General features: G+C 53.0%; 2 protein-coding genes across 4 annotated transcripts; one reads left to right on the top strand and one right to left on the bottom strand.

Annotated features, from left to right (window-relative positions):
• Window positions 1-10,685, top strand: CAMK1 (calcium/calmodulin dependent protein kinase I). The gene is made up of 12 exons (XM_065885628.1): window positions 1-81; window positions 2,209-2,323; window positions 4,425-4,556; window positions 5,784-5,858; window positions 5,966-6,104; window positions 6,929-7,055; window positions 7,147-7,222; window positions 7,911-8,023; window positions 8,582-8,660; window positions 8,757-8,844; window positions 10,199-10,316; window positions 10,425-10,685. The coding sequence occupies exons 2-12, from the start codon at window positions 2,241-2,243 to the stop codon at window positions 10,505-10,507; spliced, it is 1,113 nt and encodes a 370-aa protein (XP_065741700.1). The 5' UTR covers window positions 1-81; window positions 2,209-2,240; the 3' UTR covers window positions 10,508-10,685.
• Window positions 10,686-10,873: 188 nt separating this feature from the next.
• Window positions 10,874-16,616, bottom strand: OGG1 (8-oxoguanine DNA glycosylase). 3 transcript variants are annotated; one of them, XM_065885630.1, is made up of 7 exons: window positions 16,480-16,616; window positions 15,909-16,156; window positions 15,163-15,342; window positions 13,313-13,494; window positions 11,405-11,546; window positions 11,220-11,269; window positions 10,874-10,963 (listed from the first exon to the last, which is right to left on the bottom strand). In XM_065885630.1, exons 1-7 carry the CDS (start codon window positions 16,614-16,616, stop codon window positions 10,874-10,876), a joined length of 1,029 nt encoding a protein of 342 aa, XP_065741702.1. The 3 variants fall into 3 exon arrangements, with proteins under 3 accessions (XP_065741702.1, XP_065741701.1, XP_065741703.1); XM_065885629.1 differs by having other exon boundaries at window positions 10,874-10,981; XM_065885631.1 differs by lacking the exons at window positions 11,405-11,546; window positions 13,313-13,494.
• Window positions 16,617-18,177: the final 1,561 nt, after the last annotated feature.

Here is an 18,177-nt window from a genome sequence, read left to right on the forward strand (position 1 = left end):
GCAGCAGCGGCGGACGGCGGACGGAGCTCGGCACCTGACAACTCGCGCCTCCCAGCCAGCCCCGCGGCTGGGCAGCCGCAGGTACAGCCCGGGAACCGCCCCACCCGCGACCCTGGGCGCTGTCGGGCGGCGGGACCCTTCAGCCGCTGGACACCATCCCCGAAAGATGGGAGGGGGTGCCTGGGCGTACTGGACTGTACAGGGGCAGTGCTGGGCCTTTGTCCCCCACCTATGCCCCAGGCCCAGCAGGTGCCTTTACTGAGTGGGTAAAAGAGGAAGGAGGAGGGGTGTGTGTGTGTGTGTGTGTGTGCGCGCGCATGTGTGTCTGCCTTCAGGAGGAGGGGTGTGTGTGTGTGTGTGTGTGTCTGCCTTCAGCTGGGCCTGAATGTGGAAGGACTGGGCATTAGGAGGGGGCCGTGTTGGGGTATGCGAATGTCACAGCACAGGCAAGTGGATGTGATATGAAGTTGCAGCATGTTGGTGCGTCAGGGTATCCGTATGGGTGGGGATGTCTGGGAAACAGTGTTTGGCCTGCACATTGTGTATCTAGGTGTTGTGTGTGCTGGAATCTGGCTCAAAGGGTAGTAAGTCAGAGTTGGGGGGTATACAGTTGTGTACTGAGGATGTTTGGAGTTAGATGTTTTGAGGATTTGGAGTTTAAGAGCTTCTAGGGTGTATAGGAGCTGGAAGGTGAAGGGTGTGAATGAATCTGGGATGTCTGGTATACAGGTGAGGGGTCTGTGTGTGTGTGTCCTGTCTGCATGTCATCTCGTCCAGGTGTATGTGGATGTGTGTTTTGGGGTGTGGGAGGGATGTCTGGGTGTGAGGATGTCTGAGTAAGTGTGTGTTTGGACATGTGTGCTGATGTCTGGGTGTACATGTATGATGAGATGTCAGAGCATCATCTGGAGACGGAGTGTGCTGGATCTGGGGGCAGGTGTTTGGGTTCAGGGGTGTGGGTGAGTCTTGGTGTGGTGTATCTGGGTGTAGGGATATGTGTGGAACTGTGAGGTTTGTATTTGCCAGGCCTTCAGGTGGGTTTTAAAATTCTGCCTCTAGAGCTTACCATCAAGTTTCCTTTCCTAGAAGTTTCTGCCCCTGGGATAGGTGGCCAGACCCCCCTGGGAACAAAGTCCCACCCAAAGAGTGGGATCGTACATCAGGGGCTCTAGTCAGGGAACCTTCCCCTCATTTTCCCACAGAAAAAACAGAGAAGAAAAGTGCTCTTCCTGAGGTCACACAGTACACTGGCCTCTCTTTTGGCCTCACTTTCTGTGGGCCTGGGATGGGATTGAGAGGCTGTGTTCTCTGGATGGGTCCTAGTCTGGCTGCAGCCCCCTCCAAGGCCTTTACCTTCAGCAAGCTTAGCTGGAGCCCCAGCTAGGGTCATTGGGCAACTCTGGGTCCAGACCCTATCCATCGCCAACCTCAGTCTCCCCATTCTCCACCTGATGAATGGAGAGAGAATGCTCACTCTCTACTGCTGGTTGAGACAGATGTCTCAACAGAGAAAAGTACAGGCTAGATCAGGGTGAGATCAAGCCGGGAGGGGACAGGTTGGGTGGGACCATTTCTCAGGCTGCTGGGACCCAGATGGGGAGTCAGGAGTGACAGGGGGGTAACAGGAGGTCCGGGGAGCTCCAGCTGTGGCTGCTGTTGCTGTGGTAACGGTGCAGAAGGAGCTATTTAAAAACATGGCTGAGATATTGCTGGAAGCCCAGGCTGCCGGAAAACTGATTTCCGAGAGGCCTGGCAGGGAGAAGGAGGAGGGAGAGGAGACACCCCAGCAATTCCCAGGGTGGGGCTGGGACATTGCTGGTTCTGGGGACGGGGGATCCTCCGGGGCTGTGCATTTCTACAAGCTGCTCTGGGGTCTTCTCTTCTGTCCTCCCAGAGGTCAGTGTCCCCTGGAGTGTTTGGATTTAGAGAGGGAGGAACTGGGAGGTGAGCTGAATAAACGAATGAATGAGTGACTTTGTTGAATAAAGAATTTTGCTGCCACCCTGAAGGATTTTCCTCTAGGCATAAGGATATGATGCATAGATGTTGCTGAATGAACAAATGGCCTGTGAATGAGTGAAAGTTGAATGATTTTGTCAAATGAATGAATCAAGGAATGAATAAACGCAGGCTGAATGGGGCCCCCAGTAAGTTCCCACAAAGAAGGCTGGGCCCTGCTGAGTCTTTTTCTTCCATTCCCTTTCCCAGGAGCCCTGGCTGTGGCCAGGGGGCAGTGGGCCATGCCGGGGGCAGTGGAAGGCCCCAGCTGGAAGCAGGCGGAGGACATTGGGGACATTTACGACTTCCGTGATGTTCTGGGAACGTGAGTCTCAGGGCAGGAGGAAAGGGAGAGCTGTCCCTGAGCTGGGGGGGGCGGGGCGGGGTTGGGAAGGTCCTCACTCCTGGGCCTGACTGGCTGGGGAGGCTGAGTCCAGGGTGGTGCTTCCTCTAGCCAGTTGATCACTGCTTCCTGTTTCCTACTGCCCAGGCCCCATGGTGGCCTTGTATGGCCCAGCTGGCCTGGGCTTCTCACTTCTGGCTGACAGTGGGTGGAACAGAGGCTGCTCTTGCCACAGCTCTGGGTTCCTGTGACGAGAAGAAAGTAGGAGGAATGAAGGAGCCAGTTTTTTAAACTTGTTGCCAAGAACTGGGGGTTCTGGCCTAGGTTTTGGAACTGAAGCTGGGCGTGGCTCTGTTCTCAGTGGTGGGAATCCAGAAATAACTCAAACCTGATCTCCCAAGTCGATCCCAAACATGTGAGGGAGACAGACCTATGGAAAATGACAACAGGGTGTGTGCTGTGCTCTAGCTAAATTTGGGAATGAGGACTTTGTTGAGCCCAGAGAGAGCAGTGGCTTCTGTGTGGAGAAGAACTTTATGGAGAAGGGAGTATTAGAGCTGGGGACTAAAGGATGGGTAGGAGTGTACTTGTCAGAGAGGGAGAAGGCATTCCAGGCAGAAGGAATAGCATCAGCAAAGGTTCAGAGGCATGTTATGTGTGGAAGGAGAGTCTAGTGGAGCTTCTCATCAGAGGCTGGGGGAAGAGTGGAAGAAGAGGCTGAGAAGAGAGAGGAACAGGTCATGTAAGGCCTGAAAGCCAAGCTATGGAGGCTGGACTTGATCCCATGAGCCACAGGAAGACATTTAAGACTTTGTGGCAGATTTGCAATTCAGGATGGTCACTCTGGCCACAGCACAGAAGGCGTGAGGGACTGGAGAGGGACAAGACTGGAAACCAGCAATGAGGCTATCGCAGTCACTAGTTATTCTGATGATTGAGCTTTCACGAGAGATGCTTTTCTTTGACTTATGGCTTCTTATTATCCCAGGGAAAGCAAACCGTCCTAGAAAGAACACTCTAGTAAACCCTCCTTAATCAGTGAACTTTAGTGAAAATGAATGTGTTCCTTTCTAAGAGCCTGTTAGAAAGCATTGCTTCTCAAACTTCAGTGAGGATACACATCACCTGACGGCCTTGTTAAAATGCAGATTCTAGGGCTTCCCTGGTGGCACAGTAGTTAAGAATCCGCCTGCCAATGCAGGGGACACAGGTTCGAGCCCTGGTCCGGGAAGATCCCACATGCTGCGGAGCAACTAAGCCTGTGCACCACAACTACTGAGCCTACACTCTAGAGCCCGTGAGCCACAACTACTGAAGCCTGCGTGCCTAGAGCCCGTGCTCAACAAGAGAAGCCACCACAATGAGAAGCCCGCGCACTGCAACAAAGGGTAGCCCCCGCTCGCTGCAACTAGAGAAAGCCCGCGCGTAGCAACAAAGATCCAACACAGCCAAAAATAAAATAATAAATAAAAATTAAAAATGCAGATTCTGATTTAGTAGGTCTAGGGCGGGGCCTGAGATTCCACACTTCTGAAAAGTTCCCAGGTGATACTAATGGTTCTTCATGGTTCTAAAGGGTGTTAAATAAGCCATGACTCAAATTGGCTTTTGCAGAAAAAGGAGTGAATCAGTCATGCACATAATAAAAAAGCCTAGGGAGTAAACTTCAGGCATGGGATGCAGGGGCTCACATGATGTTATCAGGAAATTGTCTTTGACGGTTTCTCAGCTCTGATTTCCTTTGTGTTGGCTTCGTTCTCAAGCAGGCTCTCCCCAAGTGGTGGCAAAGATGACCACCATTAGTGCCAAGCTTACGTCTTACCAGCTTAGCAGGAAAGAGCACCTCATTCTCAAAGTGTCAGTAACCTGGCTTATATCACAGGACCCAATTACTGTGGCCAGGGGATAGACTACTCTGATTGGCCAGGCTGGGTCACCTCTGGCACCAGGGAGGTGAATGAGTGATGGAGGGAGGCTCATCCTATCTCCTTGGTCTGGGGATGGTCACGTAACCCATAGCGGGATGGAGGAGAGGCTGGAGGGAAGCTGAGTTCCCCACCTCGTGAATCCCCTCTCTCTGCAGAGGCGCCTTCTCGGAGGTGATCCTGGCAGAAGATAAGAGGACTCAGAAGCTGGTGGCCATCAAATGTATTGCCAAGAAGGCTCTGGAGGGCAAGGAGGGCAGCATGCAGAATGAGATTGCTGTCCTGCACAAGTACGTGAGCCACATCCTGTCCCTGCCCTGGGTTGACCCTGCCTTGACCCCTCCCATTCGCTTCCTATCTCTGCTTTGGGCAAATCATCTAACCTCTCTGAGCCTCAAATTGCTCATTTGTAACACGAGGTAATAATCTCCACTTGGTAGGGATTTGGGGAGCATTAGAGGTCCTTTATTTCAGGTACCTGGCACAACAGCTAACATGACAGATGTGACCGAGATGCCACTGCTTCTTTACAGTGGTTTAATGTCCAATCAGATCTAAAGATCAGTCCTTGAACGTGTCACAAACCCATGTATCTCAACTGACGTTATCTCTAGACCTACCGCAAGTTCCTGCCACATATTAAACCACCCAGCAAGTTGAAAAATGCTCATCTGCAGATGCCCTGACTCAACAACCAAATGGTCTCCGAACTGTTCATGCTGATGGGAAACCTGCTGTTCTCACTGGAAAGCTCATATAGAATCTTCACTTCCAGCCTCCCCGCTGAGCTTTCCAACCACCATGGGCAGGGACGAAATAATCATTTCCATTATTGGGTCAGGGAGACTGAGGCCCAGAGAGGACAAAGGACTTGCCCAAGGTCACACAGCAAGTTTGTGGCAGAGCCAAATCTTCCATCAAACTCAATTACCATCATTGGTTCATTTCTGGAGCGTTTACTGTGTGCCAGGCATTGTGCCGATTCTTCCCTGCATTTCCTCACATGATCCTCACTCCACCACTTGGAGGGAAGTACTATCACTGGCTTCATATTATAGATGAAGAAACTGAAGCCCGGAGAGGTTACCCTCAATTCAGTGAATATGAGTGAGCACCCACTCTGCACCAGGTGTGGAGCAACAGTGGTGAGCAAGATAAAGCTGCTGGTCTTGTGGAGATGATGTTCTGGTGGGGGAGGCTGACAACTTTATAAACCCAGACAAGTGTTAAAATCACATACTGATCGGCACTGTGAGGTGAGAAGACTTGCCCCCAAACAGCACGTGGCAGAGGCGGATGAGGACCCGGGTCTGTCTGACGCCGGAGGCCAGTGTTAACGCCTGTGGCTCTCCTGCCTTCCATGACACTATGACACATCATGGTAAATCAGCTTTTCCCTTTGAGACCCAGATCTCAGGCTCGTCCTGCCCAGGTTTGCAGGCGGTGGTTCTTCACCATGAGGGTGGGGAGGTGGCTGAACTGTCCTCACCTCTGAACCACCTCATTTCTCCTTTCAGGATCAAGCACCCCAACATTGTAGCCCTGGATGACATCTATGAAAGTGGGGGACACCTCTATCTCATCATGCAGCTGTGAGTGGCCCTGCCTCTGCCCCTTCCTCACAGCTCTCCCTGCTGCCCCCTCCCTGGCCTCTCTGCCTTCCGTTCTCTTGTCCAGACTGCCCTGTCCCTGGCTACAGGGTGTCAGGTGGGGAGCTGTTTGACCGAATTGTGGAAAAAGGCTTTTACACAGAGCGGGACGCCAGCCGCCTCATCTTCCAGGTGCTGGATGCCGTCAAGTACCTGCACGACCTGGGCATTGTACACCGAGACCTCAAGGTGGGTGTGAGGGTGTGTGGGGAGCTGGGGCACCCAGGGGTGGGGCCTCTGCAAATTCCTGAGACCTTGGGTACCTCTCACCCCGTTGCTGAGCCTTGCTTTCCCACCTGCAGAATTAACCCGGTAAGCCCTAAACTGCTTCCTCCCCATTCCATCTCTGACACACAAATGGACACAAAGGTGAACTGTGCCGTTACTTTATCCCAGTCGCATCTTATGTCTTTTTCTGATAATAAAAGTCCCACTTGCTCTTTGTAGAAAACTTGAATGGGGTAGCAAAACACGAAGAAGAAAGCCAGAAGCCCCTGAAAGCCTGCTCCTCAGAGACAATGATGGGGTTCACGTTTTGTAGTACATCTCATTCTGCTCTAGAAGAGTGCTGGGGTGAAACAGATCTGGGTCTGAATTCTCTCCCTGCCACTCCCCTCCCTAACTGTAGATTCTCAGGCAAGTCACTTTGCCTCTCAAGGCATCAGTTTCCCCCACTGTAAAGTGGGATTATTCAGAGTGGGCTAGCAGGGATGTGGTAAGAATAAACTGAAATCAAGCACAAGACAGGATCCGGCGCACGGGAGCTCCTCAAAAATTCTTTAGGGTGTCACAGTACACACCTGAGATTTATAGGAAATTCCCTTCTATATCCCCGAGGCCCTTGTCCTTTTGGAACTTCGAACTTAATTGAGTTTCTTGTGCCTCCAACCAAGATGGCAGCTGTGATGCCACAGTGGCTTTTGGGGGGCTCGCTGGGGTGCTTGGGGAGGCAGAAGGTCCTGCTGGCCTCTGGCCATCTCCCACTCCTCTTCCCCCACCTCCCATCTTCCAAGCCAGAGAATCTGCTGTACTATAGCCTGGATGAAGACTCCAAGATCATGATCTCCGACTTTGGCCTCTCCAAGATGGAAGACCCCGGCAGCGTGCTCTCCACAGCCTGCGGGACCCCAGGATACGTGGGTGCGGAGGGCTGTGGGCTGGGAATGTGGGCGGGGAGGAACCCAAAGCTGCCGGGCAGATTTGTCACCACCATGTCCCCTTCCCTCCACAGCCCCTGAAGTGCTGGCCCAGAAGCCCTACAGCAAGGCAGTGGATTGCTGGTCCATTGGGGTCATCGCCTATATCCTGTGAGTGGGGGGCTTGGCCGTTGGGGATGTGGCTTCAGAGTTCTTCTCTCCCCTACTTTGCTCTCTTCCTCCTCCCTGCCATTTCTTCTTTCCTGCCATCCATATTCATATCTACCAATTAATGACTAATATTACTTCACTCAACAGATACTATGTTTCTGGCACTGTGCCAAGCACTGGGGCTTTAGCAGAGAATAAGACAGACAAGGTGCCTGCCCTCAGGGAGCAGACATGCTAATAAGGGAGACAGAAAATAAATAAGTAAATCTATAAAATAATGGCAGGTGGTAAGAAATATTAAGAAGAAAAATCAAGCAGGGAAGGGAGATGGGGATGGATGCTATTGTAGATAGGAGGTCAGGGAGCCTCTCTGAGGAGGTGGCATGAGTGGCATCCTGACTGAAGTGAGGGAGCCAGACATTCGAGGTGTGGGGGGAGAATGGTTTAGGCAGAGGGCACAGCAAGTGCAAAGGCCCTGAGGAAGGACAGATGGCGGCATGTTAAGGAACAGAAAGCCAGGGTAGCTGGACAGGAGTGAGCAAGGCAGAGAGGGGCAAATTTCCCCTTTGTAAAAGGGGTAACTCCTTCCTGTGGGTTCTGCCTGATCCCTGAGACTGCCCCAAAGCTCCATCCTGGAGCCAGTGGGTACAATGAAAATGGAAATGAGAATGAGTTTCTCCTTGCCCAGGCTCTGTGGTTATCCCCCCTTCTATGACGAAAACGATGCCAAACTCTTTGAACAGATTTTGAAGGCCGAGTACGAGTTTGACTCTCCTTATTGGGACGACATCTCTGACTCCGGTATTTGGGGCTTTGCTTTCTTCCCCTGGGTCCTACCTCCAGTGCCTTCCTCATCTGCTTTGGGGGTCTCCTCTCTGCCTTCCTTCCACCAGATTCCCCAGAGCTGTCTTCGAGACCAGACACCCACCCTGGGTGCTTCTCTTTGCCTGGCTCCTGGCCTGAGAAACTGTAGGCTTTCATTCATTCGGTCTTCAAACATAGTATTTTAGAAAATACCTCTCCCCACTGAATTCCTAATGCCTGAGACACCACCATTCATGTTTTTATCTGTCTTCCTGTGCCTCCGATTAGGAGGCAAAGCTGTGAAGCCATTATCAGTCATGTACACATCAGTGTGAATACACTGAGCACAATCTTCTCTAGGAACAAGTTATTCTTAAGGGAGAAAGCTGGAGGGCTGGGGTGGGCCTGGGGGCTTAGAGAAAAGGGTGCAGGTGGGGTGGGGTGGTGAATGGACAGATCTGGCTTCGGTGCCAGCCAGACCTGAGGGGTGGGTTCTATCTTGGGGGTGTTCTCAGGCACCACCATGCTGTCTTTGCTCTTGTCTTGGGGATTCAGCCAAAGACTTCATCCGGCACTTGATGGAGAAGGATCCAGAGAAGAGGTTCACCTGTGAACAGGCCTTGCAGCACCCCTGGTGAGAGCTCCCACAAGCTGTGGGCTGGGGTGGGATCTGGGGCCCCCAGGCCTGCCTCAACCTTCACTGACAACCCTCCACACACATCCGCTCTAGGATTGCAGGAGATACGGCTCTAGATAAGAATATTCACCAGTCGGTGAGCGAGCAGATCAAGAAGAACTTTGCCAAGAGCAAGTGGAAGGTGAGTCCACGTTTAGTCCTGGGTCCCAGCCTCCCCAGGACTCCTCCCCAGCCCCATCCAGCCCTCAGCTCACACAGCAGCTTGCACCTTGTGGGGCACACTGTAAATGCTCAGGGGTGCTTACTGAAGAACCTCATTCATTCATTCAATGCTCTGACACCTACTCTATTCCAGTGATGGTCCCTGACCTCCAAGTCTAGAGGGAGAACAGTGTATACTTCTTAAGGAGACATCGAACCCAAGCTACGAGATCCTGGAAGGGGCATAAACCTGTCAGACGTGATAGCTGAGTAGGAATTAGCTGGGCACAGCAGAATAATGTCTGAGGCAGACGGAACCAGGGTGCAAAGGGCCAGGAGACGTGAGAGTGCAGCCATTCAGGGCAGTGTAAGCGCTAAGCCTGGCTGGACTGGAGGAGCTGTGGGGCAGGAGCCCAGGCTGCAGACCCAGGTAGGGGCCAGGCTGCTCGGGGGCTTGAGTACCACAGTGGAGCAATGACTTGATCCTGAGGATGCTGATGAGCCCCAGAAGGATTTTCAGCTGGAACTTGCCCAATAGAAAGGGCTATCAAGATGCAGAAAGGCACAGTGGAGGCTGGGAGACCCTTTAGGGGGCTGTGGCAGAGACATAGTCAGGAGACGGTGAGGGCTTGGACCAGAGCAGTGGCACTGCGAACAGAGAACACTGGTTGGTCCAGGAGTCGTTTGGGAGGCAGAACTGACAAGAAGTGATGGTAGAATGGATATTGGGGGAGAGAAGAGATGTCCAGGGCTGGCCCAAGATTTTGGTCGGGGATGAAGTAGATGGCGGTACCGTAACTAAGATGGAGATCCCAGGGGCAGAAACTTGTTTTAGGGGATGATTTTGGTTTGGGACATGGTAAATTTGAGGGACATCTCAGTGGACAGGTTGAATAGAGAATGATACACACACACCTGGGCAAGTTAGTTAACCTCTCTGTGCCTCAGTTTCCTCCTTTGACAATGGTGACAGTAATAGTGCCCACCTCAAAGACATTCGTGAAGATTAAATGAACTACTATGTAAAGTGCTTAGAACAGTGCCTGACACATAATGCTATATTGTTTACTCTTATGTGAAAATAAATTAATTATACATAAAAAGTTACACACGTCTATCTATATATACATTTTATACATGTGCGTGTGTGTATTACTATATGATATGACTGAATATAGTTTAATAAAGCCTTGTAGATGTTTCAGGGAGTTTTAGGCGATCAACCAATATTGCCTGAATAAAACTAACAGAACTGCTGCGAGAATTACACCGCCAGACCCTGCCCCGTGATGTCCTACTCTCTCCAAAGTCCCTTCTTCTGCCTCTCTCCACAGCAAGCCTTCAATGCCACGGCCGTGGTGCGGCACATGAGGAAGCTACAGCTGGGCACCAGCCAGGAGGGGCAGGGACAGACGGCGAGCCACGGGGAGCTGCTGGCCCCAGCAGCTGGGGGTGAGGCCCTGGGCTCTGTGGAAGGGCAAGGGTGGTCCACAGAGAGGCACCCACACTAGAGCAGAGGGTCTTCTCCTGTGGCCAACTCTGCTTTCTCTCCCCGTGTAGGGCCGGTGGCCAGCTGCTGCTGTCGAGACTGCTGCGTGGAGCCGGGCCCGGAACTGTCTCCCACACTGGCCCCCCAGCTCTAGGGGCCTGGATCCCCCGTGTAGGAGGGGTTGGGGGCAGCCTGCTCCCCCCCTCCCTGAACTGGGGAATTACCCTGCTCCACCCGCTCCGCACCCCTTTCCCTACAGCCCCTCCACTGCATTTTCCATACAAATGTTTCTATTTTATTGTTCCTTCTTATAATAAAGGGAAGAGGTTAAAATCACAGGTAGCTCTGTCTCCCCAGACAACTCCCATCCCACACTGTCACGCAAACTGCTTGATTTGAGGGTGCCTGGTCCCTGAGGTAGCTGCAAGGAGCCCCCTTTCCAACATGAGACTGGATGGGGGTGAGAAGGGGGAATGGTGGGGAGGGGTATTTGGGGCATCCCTTCGTCCAGCGCCCCCACCTAGCCTTCCGGCCCTGAGCATCTCTTTCTGCGCTTTGCTGGTGGCTCCTGAGCTCGGTGGGGTTGGCGCAGGTCAGCACTGAACAGCACCTGGTGGGGGGGAGGAGTCTGAGTGGAGAGAGGGTACACTGGGGTCAAGACTGGGGGTGCCGTGTGGGGAGCCGGAAGGGTTCATGGGGGGCAGGGCTGAAGCAAGGAGAGTCCACTGGAGTCAGGGCTGGGGTGGGTGGAGAGTCCTTTAGGGTCACCTGGGGCAGTGGCGGGGTAGAAGAAAGTGGGTCAGGGCTTGGGGCGAAGTCCTACGGGGTCTGGACTGGAGGAGGACGGGAAGGCTAGGTACACTCACTGCTTGGGCCCAGCCAGCATAAGGTCCCCACAGGCTCCGGAAAAAGCTTCCTAAACCAGAAGTGGTGAGGTGACATTGATTGGCCCTCCTGTTCCCTATCCACAAGGGTGGGGTGTAGGGGGAGGTGTGGGAAGTTTCCACCACCTCAGCTCACTGCCAGTCCCGATATCCCACTCTCTCCTTACCCAGTTCCTTGTTGGCCTGGGGGCTTGGACCCTTGGTGGTGGGGTGCCAGCTGTAGTCACATTGAGCGATCTGCCACACGTGGACATCCACGGGCACAGCCTGGGGCTTGTCTAGGGCCATCAAGCAGATGCAGTCGGCCACCTTTGACAGACACAGAGTGAGCCACAGAGGAGGAATGGCAGGGTCCAGCCAGCAACCTGCTTCTAGCCCCAAAGCCAGCTGCTTCCTTCTCCACTCTGAGGTTACTATGATTGTACATTCTATTAATAATTTAAAACACAGCTGTGTGGACTTCCCTGGTGGCACAGTGGTTAAGAATCTGCATGCCAATGCAGGGGACAAGGGTTCAAGCCCTGGTCCGGGAAGATCCCACATGCCGCGGAGCAACTAAGCCCGTGCGCCACAGCTACTGAGCCTGCGCTCTAGAGCCCACGAGCCACAACTACTGAGCCCATGAGCCACAACTACTGAGCCTGTGCACCTACAGCCCGTGCTCCGCAACAAGAGAAGCCACTGCAGTGAAAAGCCAGCGTATTGCATGAAGAGTAGCCCCTGCTCACGGCAACTAGAGAAAGCCTGCGTGCAGCAATGAAGACCCAATGCAGCCAAAAATAAATAAATAAATAAAGTAATTAATTTTAAAAAAGAAATAGCTCCTGGTATTAAGAAATTCTTTTAAAAAAAATATAGGGCTTCCCTGGTGGCGCAGTGGTTGAGAGTCCGCCTGCCAATGCAGGGGACATGGGTTCGTGCCCCGGTCTGGGAAGATCCCACATGCCGCAGAGCGGCTGGGCCCATGAGCCATGGCCACTGAGCCTGCACATCCGGAGCCTGTGCTCCGCAGCGGGAGAGGCCCATGTACCACACACACAAAATATATATATATATATATATATAAATAAATAACAGCTGTGATGAGAGTGCTACTGGGTGAACATCTTATGTGTGTCAGGTTCTCTTTTTTTAAAATAAATTTATTTATTTATTTATTTTTGGCTGCATTGGGTCTTCGTCGCTTCACGCGGGCTTTCTCTAGTTGCGGTGAGTGGGGGCCCCTCCTCGTTGTGGCACGCAGGCTTATTGTTGTGGCTTCTCTTGTTGTGGAGCACGGGCTGTAGGTGCATGGGCTTCAGTAATTGTGGCACGCGGGCTCAGCAGTTGTGACTCGCGGGCTCCAGAGCGCAGGCTCAGTAGCTGTGGCCCCCAGGGCTTAGTTGCTCCATAGCATGTCGGATCCTCCCGGACCAGGGCTCGAACCCATGTCTCCTGTATTGGCAGGCGGATTCTTAACCACTGCGCCACCAGGGAAGCCCCTTGTCTTGTTTCGCAGACAAGAAAACCGAGGTTCTGAAAGGTGAAATGACTTGGCCAAAGTTACACAGCTAGGTAGACGCAGAACCAAGATTTAATGTTAGGCTGGAGTTCAGAGCCCATGAAAAAGAGTTCTTTAAGCAAAAGTTCATTTTTAAAGTACAGAGAAATATAAAAAAGAAAACAATAAATGCCAAATTCCCAATCATCTTTCTGATAGCTAACGCTGTTGATATTTAACAAGAAGTTCTATAAGTGCATATAATTTTACGAGAAGAACAAAATAAAAAGTGGAAACATCTTTTCATTTGTCTTCCCAAAGGTAACCACTATTAAGTTCCCTGTGATTCCTTCTGGAAATTTCTGCATATAGCAGTGTATATATGTACCTAAACAAATGGTTTTTCTAAAAATGCATTCAAAGAGCAATGTCTTTTATACCCTTTCTGCATTCTACATTTCTCTAATAAAACATCTGCTGGTATCCTTTCTCCTTCCCACTCTGCCTCCAGAAGAGAAGCCCGCATCCAAGCACCCAACTCTCAGGCCTGCCTTCTCTCCTCCTCCGCTACTCTCCTACCCCCCTGGGGCCTTACCTTGGTGCCTACCCCAGGCAGGGTGCAGAGGGCCTTATGGGCCTCCTCGTAGGGCGCCTTGCGCAGCTGCTGCAGCCAGGGAAGTCCACCCCGTTCTTCCAGGATGGCTCGGGCACTGGCACTCACATAGCGGGCACGATACCCCAGGCCCAGCTTCCTGAGCTGAGCCTCCACCTGTGGCCCTGTGGGGTGGTGGGGAGGGGATCAGGGGTCAGGCATTATCACATCCTTCCTGTCATCAGGCTAGTGTGTGAGCCCTGCACCCCACAGGAATGCTTTCCCTAAGCACCCCTCTCCTACCTTGCCACCCTCTGGGAGAGCCCAGGACACTTGCATGTACAAAGGAAAGGGTTAAGGCCTGGGTTCTGCCCCTCCACAAATGTTCTCTGAGCACTGACTATGTGCTGTGCACTGCAGAAGGGACTGAGAAGGACTTGCTGCCCTGGAGGAACTCCCCAGTTAAGTTCCTTAACCTTTCCAAAGGGCGTTCACATTCATGATCTAAAATAAAAGTCATAGTAACAGCAACAGCTTCTATTTTCAAGTGCTGGGTACCATGCATGGGCAAAGTGCTTTAGGTACATTATTATGCTTACTTTTCTCAAGGACCCTGATGACAATATTATTGTTCTTCCCACTTTATGGATGGAGAAAATGAAGGCCTAGAAGAGGTTAAGTAACTTGCTCAAGAAAGGACATGGTAGAGATGGGACCTTGCACTGAGGTCTGGGACACCAAGCCTGTGCTCTTAACCCCATTGCACTACCTACCTCATGATTGCTTTACTCATCCCTCAAACCCTTCTGGATAGAGACTGTTACTCCCATTCCACAAACAAGTTAAGAGAAGCTTGGAGAGGTGAATGAATTTCTTGAGGTCTTATGAGTACTAAGCTGGGAGCTAAGACCCAAGATTGGGTTTCTAAGCACCTAAAACATTCTGTTTTCTCCAGAGGGGGCTGTCTCCTTGCTATGCAGTCACCAAGCACTTTCTCTAGCTTGGTTCTCACAACTGCCAACTGATATACTTGCCTCTGTAAAATACTTGCCTCACAGGGCTGCCGTGAAGAACATATGTGTTTCTGGTTGCAGAATTGTTGGATTCATTGCGGAGATAACAAGTTGAATTTTCTGTTTACATCCCATAAGCCAAACACTGTGCTAGGTGCAGTATGTGTATTCCTTTACTCAACCCTCATGACAACTCTGATAGGTAGGTGCTATTCTTTTTTTTTTGCGGTACGTGGGCCTCTCACTGTTGTGGCCTCTCCCGTTGCGGAGCACCGGCTCCGGACGCACAGGCTCAGCGGCCGTGGCTCACGGGCCCAGCCACTCTGCGGCATGTGGGATCTTCCTGGACTGGGGCACGAACCCGTGTCCCCTGCATCGGCAGGCGGACTCTCAACCACTGCGCCACCAGGGAAGCCCGGTAGGTGCTATTCTTATCCCATTCAATGGATTAAAAAACCGAGGCACACAGAGGCTAAATAATGTGCTCAAGGTCATATATGTAGAAGTCACGTGCCAGAGTTGAGATTCTGACCCAGGCAGGCTGTCTCTAGAATGCGTGCTCTTAAGCCCAAATTACTGTACACTGTATACAGATGTCTTCTGATGAGCCATTGAACCCATGGGGCAAAAAGCCCAGACTAGTGAGGTGCTGACATTTCAGGGACAGATAAGGAAGATGAGGTGTAACTGGGGCTGATCAGACCAGGCAGGGCAGTATTCTGGATGAGGGCAGTATTTAGAAAGGCAGGAAGCTTTGAGATGGGAGAAGGGCACCAGGGGAGAACTGAACAGACCCTGAAAGCTGCTGGAAGGCCCGGAGGCAAGGACCCACCTACTCACCAGCCAGGGCCTGCAAGCTGGGGAAGCCATGGTAGGTGACATCATCAAGCTGGAGGAGCCGAGGTCCGAAGGTCTGGCAGAGCCGCTCCACCATGCCAGTGATGCGGGCAATGTTGTTGTTGGAGGAACAGATGAAGGAGAAGAGACACTCGATGGGATCCTGTTGCAGGAGTCGCACACCTGGGGACCAGAAAGGCAGAGGGACCAGAAATCACCTGCTATTGGGAGTGGCCTCTTCTCACCCTCAGATTCTAGGTACCAAGGCTCCGGGGTATCCCAGGGGAATGAGGGACAGCACTGTTAGAGAAAGCAACGCCAGAGCTCTCATTCCTCATAGCATCTTGTGAGGTCTGGGTTATCATCCCATTCCACAGACGAAGAAGCCACAACGTAAGCACTGTGAGGGTGGGGATTTGTTTCTGTTTTGTTCACTGTGGTATCCCCAGTCGCAGAGCTGATGCTCTGTAAACATTTACAGAATGAATGACGTCACCAGCCCCAGATCTCACAGCCAGGATTTGGCTCAATACCCTTGTGACTCCACTATGGTGGTCAGCAGGACAATAATAACAGTAATAATAATTACTATGTGTCAGGCACTATTCTAAGCACTTTACATGTCTTAGCTTCTTTAATCCTCATAAAATCCTATGAGGTGGATATAATCCCCATTTTACAGATGGTGAAACTGAGTAACTTAACCAAATCACAAGCACCCCAACCCCTGCCTCAGGCTCTGTACTCACCTTGGAATTTCTGAGCCACCTCTTGAAAGTGGGGGTCCACAGAACTCCAATGGTGATACAGCTGAGCAAGGCTGACATCCAGCCGGAAGTACTGTCGCACGGCCTTTAGCTCTTCCAGTGTGGGCCTGTCAACCCGGCCCTTATCCCCTCGGTACACAGTGCAGTAAAGATGCTCCTCAGTCTGGGTCAGTGTCCATACCTGGTCGGCCAGCACGCCACTCCAGTGCGCAGGGCTCTGCTCCCTCCACCTGACCCCCAGGCACAGGGCAGCCCTAGCACTCAGTTTCCCTTCCTGCACCCTTTGGGGCCCTCCCATCTTATAAATGCTCCATATACAAACCTGACTTACAAATTGCAAAGTAAAAGTGCTTTCTTTTACATCAGTTATATCATGTAATCCTCGCAACAACACTGCGCAGGCTTATTACCTCACCTCCACTTTATAAAGCATGTAACAGGGTCACCACCACCCATGCCTCAGTCTCCTCTTTTGTACTCTGAAGTTTCTTCATCACCCCCAATGCACCCCAGGATCTGCTGTGCCGAGGAGCCAGGAGCCAGGGTCACTCACCGGAATGACTGTCCAGAAGCCAGAACCAGGTCCAGGCGCAGCTCAGAGCGTGGACAGGGGATGGAGGCCCACAGGGCCGGGACGGAGGCTAGAGTGCGATGTCTCATGCTACGCTGCAGAAGGGAGCGGGCAAACATTTCCACGTCAGGCTCCGCCCCATGATGCCCTCGCCCACTCAAAGCAGCTCAACGCTCCGCCGAGACACCGCCCCAAAGGTCAGGCCCCTCTAGGCCTCGCCCACCAAATCCTAGCCTCTTAATTTGCTTATTTAAGGCCCGCCCAGTTTTATTCAATTTCTCCACTCCCCAAAGACACCACTCCTTGCGGTTCACCAACGCTCCGTCCCTCCCACTCTGTCCCGACACTCCCGTCCTTCCTCCTTACGTATCCCCCCCCCCCCCCCCCCCCACCACCACCACAGCCTCCGGGCGCGCACCACTGTCCCAAAGAGCTGCCGCGACTTTGGGAAGCGCGCGGAAGCGCTCTCTTCGGCTTTCTCCTGCGTCCGACCTCTCTCACCGGAAGTACGGTTCAAGCCCGGCTAATTGGATCCAGAGGTAGCCAATCCACGGAGAGTTAAGAGTCGTCGCCAATGAGAATCGGGTGTGGCGGCGGGTGGGCGGGCCTTTCCGTGGCGCCGCAGCGGTTGGCGCGCGCTGGGCTAGCTGCCCGCCCTTGGGCTTTCCTCTGTGGGCTCGGCTGCACTCGGCACGCCGGTGTGTCCCATCCCCGCTCCCCAGGGTCGGGGCGCACTGTGCGCCCTCAGGCCCCAGTCCTCACTGCCTGATCTTCTCAGAGCTCTGGGATTCCTCAGGGTCTGCCCGCCCACAGAACCAAGTCTTGTACCTCGCCGTCCTTAGCCTTTCTCACCGAGCCTCTCGGGGCTGATCCTCGCCCTCCTCAGTCGGCCTCCCCTGAACCACCCCCTCACTGAGAATCGCGCCGGAACGCAGCTCCGGGCCCGCCGAGCCCCTGAGGTGTCTCCACGGCGTCTGGCTCCCGAGGATTCTGCCTTCGCGCTCACCCGCTGAGCCGCTACCCTCCAAGGGCTTGTCCCTGAGCCTCGACGCTGTAGGCTTAGGCCCTCACAGACTTCCTCGTCAGAGGCCTGCCTCCTCGGACTGTCCCGCCGGGCACCGCCCGCTGGCTGCCACAGCTGCTCCCTCAGTCTAGGGCCTTCCTCCACAGCACTCCCTCAGCCCTGCCCAACGGGGCCTGGGTAGGCCTTCCTCGGGGACTGCGCCCAGCGGCCCAGAGAGGCCACAGGACCACCAAGTCTGTGGCCCCCCCCGGGCAGCCCCGGTGCCAGGGTCGGCTCCCTGGCCCAGGAGAGATGTATCACGTAACTTCTTACCTTCTGGAGAAAGACACAAAAAGCAGGCCACAAGAACTGCCTCTGGGCGGTGATTCTTGGTTACTGTATCTGAGCCATTAGCCTTCAGATTCCTTAAGGGACAGACTGGCAGCTGATGTATCTCTGTGTCCCTCTTGCCACAGTTCCCAGCAGCGGGGGCTGTGAGCCTGGCAGCGTCTCAGTTCCGGGCTTCAGGAGTTACCAGGCCCTGGGGCAGCTGCTTCCTGTGCCTGTCTCCTCTGCAGGCACGACGGCCCACAGGTGCCTAGTGCTTAGAGGGCATTCATTCCTCCAGTAAATGCTTAAATTGGAAGAGAAGGTGTCGAGGTGGGGAATGAAGAGTC

This window comes from Phocoena phocoena, chromosome 10 (assembly GCF_963924675.1).
Source record: "Phocoena phocoena chromosome 10, mPhoPho1.1, whole genome shotgun sequence".
NCBI classification, from domain to species: Eukaryota; Metazoa; Chordata; class Mammalia; order Artiodactyla; family Phocoenidae; genus Phocoena; species Phocoena phocoena.